Genomic DNA, 11,610 nt, shown 5'->3' on the forward strand with positions numbered 1-11,610 from the left:
ACCACATGGAAAAAAACACATGGTAATTCCACAAATGTTATGACTCCAACCCAACTTACCCTCATACAGTTTTTAAAGCAACCTAGATGGACTACAATCCTATTCTTCCACGTTCCACATTATTTTCCTGCTAGAACAGTCCGCAGCTTAATTTTTTTATATATATAAAGGATGATCCAAAGTACCAATATGAAAAAGGTTCTCCACAGCCTAAAAAAGGTTCTCCACAGCCTAAAAAAGGTTCTCTGCAGCCTAAAAAAGGTTCTCCGCAGCCTAAAAAAGGTTTTCCACAGCCTAAAAAAGGTTCTCCACAGCCTAAAAAAGGTTCTCCACAGCCTAAAAAAGGTTCTCTGCAGCCTAAAAAAGGTTTTCCACAGCCTAAAAAAGGTTCTCCACAGCCTAAAAAAGGTTCTCCACAGCCTAAAAAAGGTTCTCTGCATCCTAAAAAAGGTTCTCCGCAGCCTAAAAAGGTTTTCCACAGCCTAAAAAAAAGGTTCTCCACAGCCTAAAAAGGTTCTCCACAGCCTAAAAAAGGTTTTCCACAGCCTAAAAAGGTTCTCCACAGCCTAAAAAAGGTTCTCTGCAGCCTAAAAGGTTCTCTGCAGCCTAAAAAAGGTTCTCTGCAGCCTAAAAAAGGTTCTCCACAGCCTAAAAAGGTTCTCCACAGCCTAAAAAATGTTCTCCACAGCCTAAAAAAGGTTTTCCACAGCCTAAAAGGTTCTCTGCAGCCTAAAAAGGTTCTCTGCAGCCTAAAAAAGGTTCTCCACAGCCTAAAAAAGGTTCTCCACAGCCTAAAAAAGGTTTCCCCTGCAGTGAAAAAGTTAAAAACCCTTTTTGGTACTAGCACTTTGTTTTTGAGAGAGCAATAACAACATCAGCCCATATCTTCATTAACTAATGAATTACGTTTTGTTCTCCCAGGCTATTGTACAAGCAGCCCAGTGTCTTGGTGGGGTGAGTAGTGTTGCTACGTTATGTTAGTTTCATCTCATTGTTATCTTCCACATCAGCGTGTAGCCTAGTTTACCTCACGTCTTTTCATGGGACTTCAACTGCTAAAAACATTGAGCAGAGAATCAGAACAACACAGTCAGGCCTGATCTGTATATCTGTAAACATGGAGATCATAATCAGTACAACACAGTCAGGCTTGATCTTGTTTTGTTTCTTTAGTCGTACTGATGTGGTGGCAGTCACCCCGTGGTTGGCACCCATCGTCTGGGAAGGAACCTTTGACCCTGACCTCGTCGACACAATCTACAAGTCCATGAACATCACCATAGCAACCACAGTGTTTGCCGTTGGAAAGTGAGCAGCCTACAACCTTTCCCAAATATTCAAAAAGGGAAATTAAACTGTCAATATTTTTATAAAACACTGAAACTACACTGAGTGCACAAAACATTATGAACACCTGCTTTCTCCATAACAGACTGACCAGGTGAATCCAGGTGAAAGCTATGATCCCTTATTGATGTCACTTGTTAAATCCACTTCAATCAGTGTAGACGAAGAGGAGGAGACAGGTTAAGGAAGGATTGTTAAGCCTCGACACATTTAAGACATGGATTGTGTTTGTGTGACATTCCGATGGTGAATGGGCAAGACAAGAACAACACTGTGTATGAGGACATGACCAGCTATGGGAAGCATTGGAGTCAACATGGGCCAGAATCCCTGTGGAACGCTTTCGGTGGTGCAACTCAATATTAAGGTGTTGCTAATATTTTGTACACTCAGTGTATGAGGACATAACTAGCTCATGTCACATGGCAGGTAATACAATATCATGATGTCATGATTCACAGCTTGGCTAAGATTTGAATAACTGTACTACTCTGTCTGTTTTCTGGTGGACTGTAATTTCTGGTCGGAATCGGTTTAGTATGTCCTATACAGTCCTATGAGAATGACCATACAGTTACAGAGTGTTTCTGGCATCAGAATCGCTGGTTTCTGATACTGTCGTTGTGCCATTGAGAAAGGCACCTTAAACCCTTATGTATTGTACAGGTCACTGCCAAAATAATGGAAAACACTAGTAAATGAGGGATACAAAGTTTATTGAATGCAGGTGCTTCCACACAGGTGTGGTTTCTGAGTTCACTGAATTAACATCCCATCATGCTCACTGTCATGTATAAAAAGGCTGGGCTGACCATTATTTCAGTCATTCTTTTTGCTACCATGGCTAATCACCCAGAACAACAATGCCCCCATTTACAGGGCACAAGTGGTCACTAAATGGTTTGATGAGCTTGAAAACGATGTAAACCATATGCCAGTCACCAGATCTCAATCCAAATGAGGCAGTACCTGAGACAGCGTTTTCCACGACTATCAACAAAACACCAAATTATCCCTCCGTTAGAGTTTCAGACACTCGTAGAATCTTTGCCAAGGTGCATTAGAGCTGTTCTGGTGGCTAGTGGTAGCCCAAGGTTGCTGGTGGCGGCCCAAGGTTGCTGGTGGTAGCCCAAGGTTGCTGGTGGTGGCCCAAGGTTGCTGGTGGTGGCCCAAGGTGGCTGGTGGAGGCCCAAGGTGGCTGGTGGAGGACCAAGGTTGCTGGTGGTAGCCCAAGGTTGCTGGTGGTAGCCCAAGGTTGCTGGTGGTGGCCCAAGGTTGCTGGTGGAGGCCCAAGGTGGCTGGTGGTGGCCCAAGGTGGCTGGTGGAGGCCCAAGGTGGCTGGTGGTGGACCAAGGTGGCTGGTGGAGGCCCAAGGTGGCTGGTGGAGGACCAAGGTGGCGGCCCAACTCTCTATTAAGACGCTTTATGTTGATGTTTCCTATATTTTGACAGTTACCTGTGTGTCTTTAAATTCTGACAGATACGTCCGCTTTCTCCGAGATTTCCTGGAGACAGCAGAGAAGCACTTCATGGTCGACTTCAACGTGCGCTACTACGTTTTCACAGATCGTCCCGACGATGTTCCATCAGTGAACCTGTCTCAGGGGAGACATTTAAGTGTGATCCAGGTGCCAGGTTCAAACCGCTGGCAGGAGATATCAGCCCGGAGGATGGAGATCATCCAGACAGCCATCGAACGTCAGATCAGCAGGGAGGCCGACTACATCTTCTGTCTGGACGTGGACAGCAAGTTCTACGCTCGCTGGGGAGCCGAGTCTCTGGGCAGGCTGGTTGCTGTGATTCACCCATGGTTCTACCAGGCGACCCGTGACCACTTCACATACGAACGGCGTCCAGCCTCGACAGCCTACATCCCCATGGATGAGGGAGATTACTACTATGCCGGGGCCCTGTTCGGAGGATTCGTGGAGGATGTGTACACACTAACAAAGGTATGCCGGAACCAGCTTGAAGAGGACGCGAGGAATTCCATTGAGGCTGCCTGGCAGGAGGAGAGTCACCTCAACAGGTACCTGCTTTACAACAAGCCCAGCAAGCTGTTGTCTCCAGAGTACCAGTGGGATGACAAGAAGACCAATACCAAAGAGGTCAAAGTCATTCGCTTCTCTTCTGTCGTTAAAAACTATGCTGAAATTCGTCCCAATGTATAGGACTAGGAATTGGATATTCGACCGACAGAAGAAAAACTTAATAGATTATGGTTAATGTTAGGTTAAGTTCAGGTTTTGCTTCACTGAGGTTTGGGTTAAGGTTAGGTTAAGTTCAGGTATAGCTTCACTGAGGTTTGGGTTAAGGTTAGGTTAAGTGCAGGTATAGCTTCACTGAGGTTTGGGTTAATGTTAGGTTAAGTTACGTTCAGGTATAGCTTCACTGAGGTTTGGGTTAAGGTTAGGTTAAGTGCAGGTATAGCTTCACTGAGGTTTGGGTTAAGGTTAGGTTAAGTTCAGGTATAGCTTCACTGAGGTTTGGGTTAAGGTTAGGTTAAGTTCAGGTATAGCTTCACTGAGGTTTGGGTTAATGTTAGGTTAAGTTCAGGTATAGCTTCACTGAGGTTTGGGTTAAGGTTAGGTTAAGTTCAGGTATAGCTTCACTGAGGTTTGGGTTAAGGTTAGGTTAAGTTCAGGTATAGCTTCACTGAGGTTTGGGTTAAGGTTAGGTTAAGTTCAGGTATAGCTTCACTGAGGTTTGGGTTAAGGTTAGGTTAAGTTCAGGTATAGCTTCACTGAGGTTTGGGATAAGGTTAGGTTAAGTTCAGGTATAGCGTCACTGAGGTTTGGGATAAGGTTAGGTTAAGTTCAGGTATAGATTCACTGAGGTTTGGGATAAGGTTAGGTTAAGTTCAGGTATCGTTTCACTGAGGTTTGGGTTAATGTTAGGGTAAGTTCAGGTATAGCTTCACTGAGGTTTGGGATAAGGTTAGGTTAAGTTCAGGTATAGCTTCACTGAGGTTTGGGTTAATGTTAGGTTAAGTTCAGGTTAAGGTTAGGGAAAGGTATAAAATGTCACATTGGATATACAGCTGTCCGGCCCCATTCATTTTCTGTTGGTGAAATATATACACTGCCATAAAACTACTATTTTAAATGTACTGTATATCAGTCACTGTTGTATGGATATATGGATAATATATGGATAATATATGGATCATTTATGGATAATAACGTTCTTCATTTATAGGAAAATAAATATTTTGTATTACCTTATTCATCCTGTATTCTGTAGCCTATCTACTGTGTATGTTGATTACTGGGAAAAACATCAAGAAATATAAGGTTTCAAAAAATATTACGATTATGTGTATTTTTCTTGAAATAAATATTTAACCACTTTCAGAATGTTTGTGTTATCTCACTACTTGTTACTACTATATTTTCCACAGCCTAACTAAAAACAACATCTCCCCTGTGACAACGATATGCGGTGTATGAGTAACAAACCAGCGGTTTAGTGGAGAGATGGAGAAATAGGGAATGTTGCATGGATTCCACCTATAGATGTGTAGATCAGACAAGACACAGTGGTGGATTTACATTAAGGAAAACGTAGAAGGTCAATGTGGAGCTGGCATTCAAATGTAACGATTTTCTTCTTCCTCTGACGAGGAGAATGAAATATCGGACCAATGCGCGGCGTGGTATGTGTCCATAATATATTTATTCAACTGAACACAGAAATAGAAAAGAACAAGATAAATAAATGAAAACCGAAACAGTTCTGTATGGTAAAACACAGAAAACAACTACCCACAAATCATAGTGGGAAAACAGGCTGCCTAAGTATGGTTCTCAATCAGAGACAACGATCAACAGCTGCCTCTGATTGGGAACCATACCAGGCCAAACACAGAAATACATAACCTAGAATACACAACATAGAATGCCCACCCCAACTCACTGACCAACCTAAAACAGAGATATAAAAAAGGAACTAAGGTCAGGACGTGACAACAAAGGATAATACCCCTTTAACCTCTTCAGTCGACCCTCTACTTTTTGAACATTTTGTTAAAAATCGCGCAACATTTCAGCGCCCTGCTACTCATGCCAGGAATATAGTACGTTCATATGGTTAGAATGTGTGGATAGGAAACCCTCGGACGTTTTTAAAACTGGTTAAATCACGACTGTGGCTATTACATAACGTGCGTTACATCGGAAAGCGCAGGAAAACCTGATCACAGAAAATGGAAATAAATATCCTTGCGCCACTTCCAGCAATTGTTAACAGTGAGCCGAATTAGATAAGACCGAGCATTCAACTCCCACAGCATCCCCATGTTGTCTAGAGTCTTGTGAATTGAATCATCTTTGATTCTTGGTTGAACCGAAAGAGGGGCACGACTTACCTCCGGTCTCCGCCCAGATCATTCCGGAAGAGCTCTCTCCTGAATTTTTTCCAAGACGACAGCTAATGATTTCTACATCGCCTATGGATGATTTTTATCGCTTATTAACGTTTACTAATACCTAAAGTAGCATTACAAACGTATTTCGAAGTGTTTTGTGAAAGTTTATCGTCTACTTTTTGAATTTTAAAAATTACGTTACGTTGTGAAATCGCTGTTTTTTTCGTTTATCACACAGTCTACATATAACGATATCTTGGCTTTATATGGCCCGATTTAATCGAAATAAAGACCCAATAGTGTTTATGGGACATCTAGGAGTGCCAACAAAGAAGATGGTGAAAGGTAATGACTGTTTTCTATTTTATTGTGCGGTTTGTGTAACGCCGAAATGCTAATTATTTTGTTTACGTCCCCTGCTGTGCTTTTCTGTTGTAGTGTATTGGTGCATGCTATCAGATAATAGCTTCTCATGCTGTCGCCGAAAAGCATTTTAAAAATCTGACTTGTTGCCTGGATTCACAACGAGTGTAGCTTTAATTTGATACCCCGCATGTGTATTTTAATGAACTTTTGAGTTTTAACTAATACTATTAGCATTTAGCGTAGCGCATTTGCATTTCCAGAGCTCTAGTTGGGACGCAAGCGTCCCAAGTAGAGGCAAGAGGTTAAAAGGGTAATATGGAGGATTCATAATAATTTTGCAAGCCCAATTTTTCAGTTTTTGATTTGTTAAAAAGTTTGAAATATTCAATAAATGTCGTTCCACTTCATGATTGTGTCCCACTTGTTGTTGATTCTTCACAAAAAAATACAGTTTTATATCTTTATGTTTGAAGCCTGAAATGTGGCAAAAGGTCGCAAAGTTCAAGGGGGCCGAATACTTTCGCAAGGCACTGTATCTTGCCCAAGTACTTCCGGCGCCGACGGAGATGGCTGCCTCGCTTCGCGTTCCTAGGAAACTATGCAGTTTTTTTTTTTTTTTTACGTGTTATTTCTTACATTAGTACCCCAGGTCATCTTAGGGTTCATTACATACAGTCGAGAAGAACTACTGAATATAAGAACAGCGTCAACTCACCATCAGTACGACCAAGAATATGTTTTCCGCGACGCGGATCCTGTGTTCTGCCTTACAAACAGGACAACGGAATGGATCGCAAGCAGCGACCCAAGAAAACGACTCCGAAAAAGAGGGAAACGAGGCAGTCTTCTGGTCAGACTCCGAAAAAAGGGCACATCGCGCACCACTCCCCAGCATTCTTCTTTCCAATGTCCAGTCTCTTGACAACAAGGTTGACGAAATCCGAGCAAGGGTGGCATTCCAGAGGGACATCAGAGACTGCAACGTTCTCTGCTTCACGGAAACATGGCTCACTGGAGAGACGCTATCCGATGCGGTGCAGCCAACGGGTTTCTCCACGCATCGCGCCGACAGAAACAAACATCTTTCTGGTAAGAAGAGTGGCGGGGGCGTATGCCTCATGACTAACGAGACATGGTGTGATGAAGGAAACATACAGGAACTCAAATCCTTCTGTTCACCTGATTTAGAATTCCTCACAATCAAATGTATTATCTTTATATGTATTATGCATTATCTTCCAAGAGAATTATCTTCGATTATAATCACAGCCGTATATATCCCCCCCAAGCAGACACATCGATGGCTCTGAACGAACTTTATTTAACTCTTTGCAAACTGGAAACCATTTATCCGGAGGCTGCATTCATTGTAGCTGGGGATTTTAACAAAGCTAATCTGAAAACAAGACTCCCTAAATTTTATCAGCATATCGATTGCGCAACCAGGGGTGGTAAAACCTTGGATCATTGTTACTCTAACTTCCGCGACGCATATAAGGCCCTGCCCCGCCCCCCTTTCGGAAAAGCTGACCACGACTCCATTTTGCTGATCCCTGCCTACAGGCAGAAACTAAAACAAGAGGCTCCCACGCTGAGGTCTGTCCAACGCTGGTCAGACCAAGCTGACTCCACACTCCAAGACTGCTTCCATCACGTGGACTGGGACATGTTTCGTATTGCGTCAGATAAAAATATTGACGAATACGCTGATTCGGTGTGCGAGTTCATTAGAACGTGCGTCGAAGATGTCGTTCCCATAGCAACGATAAAAACATTCCCTAACCAGAAACCGTGGATTGATGGCAGCATTCGCGTGAAACTGAAAGCGCGAACCACTGCTTTTAATCAGGGCAAGGTGACCGGAAACATGACAGAATATAAACAATGCAGCTATTCCCTCCGCAAGGCTATTAAACAAGCTAAGCGTCAGTACAGAGACAAAGTGGAATCTCAATTCAATGGCTCAGACACAAGAGGCATGTGGCAGGGTCTACAGTCAATCACGGACTACAAGAAGAAACCCAGCCCAGTCACGGACCAGGATGTCTTGCTCCCAGGCAGACTAAATAACTTTTTTGCCCGCTTTGAGGACAATACAGTGCCACTGACACGGCCTGCAATGAAAACATGCGGTCTCTCCTTCACTGCAGCCGAGGTGAGTAAGACATTTACATTTACATTTACATTTAAGTCATTTAGCAGACGCTCTTATCCAGAGCGACTTACAAATTGGTGCGTTCACCTTAAGACATCCAGTGGAACAGCCACTTTACAATAGTGCATCTAAATATTTTAAGGGGGGTGAGAAGGATTACTTTATCCTATCCTAGGTATTCCTGAAAGAGGTGGGGTTTCAGGTGTCTCCGGAAGGTGGTGATTGACTCCGCTGTCCTGGCGTCGTGAGGGAGTTTGTTCCACCATTGGGGGGCCAGAGCAGCGAACAGTTTTGACTGGGCTGCGCGGGAACTGTACTTCCTCAGTGGTAGGGAGGCGAGCAGGCCAGAGGTGGATGAACGCAGTGCCCTTGTTTGGGTGTAGGGCCTGATCAGAGCCTGGAGGTACTGAGGTGCCGTTCCCTCACAGCTCCGTAGACAAGCACCATGGTCTTGTAGCGGATGCGAGCTTCAACTGGAAGCCAGTGGAGAGAGCGGAGGAGCGGGGTGACGTGAGAGAACTTGGGAAGGTTGAACACCAGACGGGCTGCGGCGTTCTGGATGAGTTGTAGGGGTTTAATGGCACAGGCAGGGAGCCCAGCCAACAGCGAGTTGCAGTAATCCAGACGGGAGATGACAAGTGCCTGGATTAGGACCTGCGCTGCTTCCTGTGTGAGGCAGGGTCGTACTCTGCGGATGTTGTAGAGCATGAACCTACAAGAACGGGCCACCGCCTTGATGTTAGTTGAGAACGACAGGGTGTTGTCCAGGATCACGCCAAGGTTCTTAGCGCTCTGGGAGGAGGACACAATGGAGTTGTCAACCGTGATGGCGAGATCATGGAACGGGCAGTCCTTCCCCGGGAGGAAGAGCAGCTCCGTCTTGCTGAGGTTCAGCTTGAGGTGGTGATCCGTCATCCACACTGATATGTCTGCCAGACATGCAGAGATGCGATTCGCCACCTGGTCATCAGAAGGGGGAAAGGAGAAGATTAATTGTGTGTCGTCTGCATAGCAATGATAGGAGAGACCATGTGAGGTTATGACAGAGCCAAGTGACTTGGTGTATAGCGAGAATAGGAGAGGGCCTAGAACAGAGCCCTGGGGGACGCCAGTGGTGAGAGCGCGTAGTGAGGAGACAGATTCTCGCCACGCCACCTGGTAGGAGCGACCTGTCAGGTAGGACGCAATTTAAACGTGTTAACCCTCGCAAGGCTGCAGGCCCAGACGGCATCCCCAGCCGCGCCCTCAGAGCATGCGCAGACCAGCTGGCCGGTGTGTTTACGGACATATTCAATCAATCCCTATACCAGTCTGCTGTTCCCACATGCTTCAAGAGGGCCACCATTGTTCCTGTTCCCAAGAAAGCTAAGGTAACTGAGCTAAACGACTACCGCCCCGTAGCACTCACTTCCGTCATCATGAAGTGCTTTGAGAGACTAGTCAAGGACCATATCACCTCCACCCTACCTGACACCCTAGACCCACTCCAATTTGCTTACCGCCCAAATAGGTCCACAGACGATGCAATCTCAACCACACTGCACACTGCCCTAACCCACCTGGACAAGAGGAATACCAATGTGAGAATGCTGTTCATCGACTACAGCTCGGCATTCAACACCATAGTACCCTCCAAGCTCGTCATCAAGCTCGAGACCCTGGGTCTCGACCCCGCCCTGTGCAACATGGTACTGGACTTCCTGACGGGCCGCCCCCAGGTGGTGAGGGTAGGCAACAACATCTCCTCCCCACTGATCCTCAACACGGGGGCCCCACAAGGGTGCGTTCTGAGCCCTCTCCTGTACTCCCTGTTCACCCACGACTGCGTGGCCACGCACGCCTCCAACTCAATCATCAAGTGTGCGGACGACACAACAGTGGTAGGCTTGATTACCAACAACGACGAGACGGCCTACAGGGAGGAGGTGAGGGCCCTCGGAGTGTGGTGTCAGGAAAATAACCTCACACTCAACGTCAACAAAACTAAGGAGATGATTGTGGACTTCAGGAAACAGCAGAGGGAACACCCCCCTATCCACATCGATGGAACAGTAGTGGAGAGGGTAGCAAGTTTTAAGTTCCTCGGCATACACATCACAGACAAACTGAATTGGTCCACTCACACTGACAGCGTCGTGAAGAAGGCGCAGCAGCGCCTCTTCAACCTCAAGAGGCTGAAGAAATTCGTCTTGTCACCAAAAGCACTTACAAACTTCTACAGATGCACAATCGAGAGCATCCTGGCGGGCTGTATCACCGCCTGGTACGGCAACTGCTCCGCCCTCAACCGTAAGGCTCTCCAGAGGGTAGTGAGGTCTGCACAACGCATCACCGGGGCAAACTACCTGACCTCCAGGACACCTACACCACCCGATGTTACAGGAAGGCCATAAAGATCATCAAGGACATCAACCACCCGAACCACTGCCTGTTCACCCCGTTATCATCCAGAAGGCGAGGTCAGTACAGGTGCATCAAAGCTGGGACCGAGAGACTGAAAAACAGCTTCTATCTCAAGGCCATCAGACTGTTAAACAGCCACCACTAACATTGAGTGGCTGCTGCCAACACACTGTCATTGACACTGACCCAACTCCAGCCACTTTAATAATGGGAATTGATGGGAAATGATGTAAATATATCACTAGCCACTTTAAACAATGCTACCTTATATAATGTTACTTACCCTACATTATTCATCTCATATGCATACGTATATACTGTACTCTACATCATCGACTGCATCCTTATGTAATACATGTATCACTAGCCACTTTAACTATGCCACTTTGTTTACTTTGTCTACATACTCATCTCATATGTATATACTGTACTCGATACCATCTACTGTATGCTGCTCTGTACCATCACTCATTCATATATCCTTATGTACATATTATTTATCCCCTTACACTGTGTATAAGACAGTAGTTTTGGAATTGTTAGTTAGATTACTTGTTGGTTATCACTGCATTGTCGGAACTAGAAGCACACGCATTTCGCTACACTCGCATTAACATCTGCTAACCATGTGTATGTGACAAATAAAATTTAATTTGATTTGATTTTATTTGATCTGATCTGTTAGTCAAAGATGACTTTTAAAAAGGTAGGGGCTTGGATCAGACAACTGGTGTATCTGGTGTGACCAACATCAAGGTAGGGGCGTGGATCAGACAACTGGTGTATCTGGTGTGACCAACATTTGATCAGGCTGTTGATTGAGGTGGAATGCTGTTTTAATGTTGTTGTTCTTTTCACCTTATTTAACCAGGTAGAACAAGTTCTCATTTACAACCTGGCCAAGTTAAAGCAAAGCAGTACGACAAAAACAACAAGACAGTTACACATGGGATAAACAAAAGTACTGTCAATA

General features: G+C 45.0%; 1 protein-coding gene across 1 annotated transcript; it reads left to right on the top strand.

Moving 5' to 3' along the window:
- The first annotated feature begins 764 nt into the window (after window positions 1-764).
- On the top strand, window positions 765-4,653 carry LOC135570663 (globoside alpha-1,3-N-acetylgalactosaminyltransferase 1-like). Its single transcript, XM_065016622.1, has 3 exons — window positions 765-954; window positions 1,174-1,308; window positions 2,828-4,653. The coding sequence occupies exons 2-3, from the start codon at window positions 1,268-1,270 to the stop codon at window positions 3,516-3,518; spliced, it is 732 nt and encodes a 243-aa protein (XP_064872694.1). The 5' UTR covers window positions 765-954; window positions 1,174-1,267; the 3' UTR covers window positions 3,519-4,653.
- The last annotated feature ends 6,957 nt before the right edge of the window (window positions 4,654-11,610 follow it).

The sequence above is a fragment of the Oncorhynchus nerka genome, unplaced genomic scaffold, assembly GCF_034236695.1.
Source record: "Oncorhynchus nerka isolate Pitt River unplaced genomic scaffold, Oner_Uvic_2.0 unplaced_scaffold_942, whole genome shotgun sequence".
Classification (NCBI taxonomy): domain Eukaryota; kingdom Metazoa; phylum Chordata; class Actinopteri; order Salmoniformes; family Salmonidae; genus Oncorhynchus; species Oncorhynchus nerka.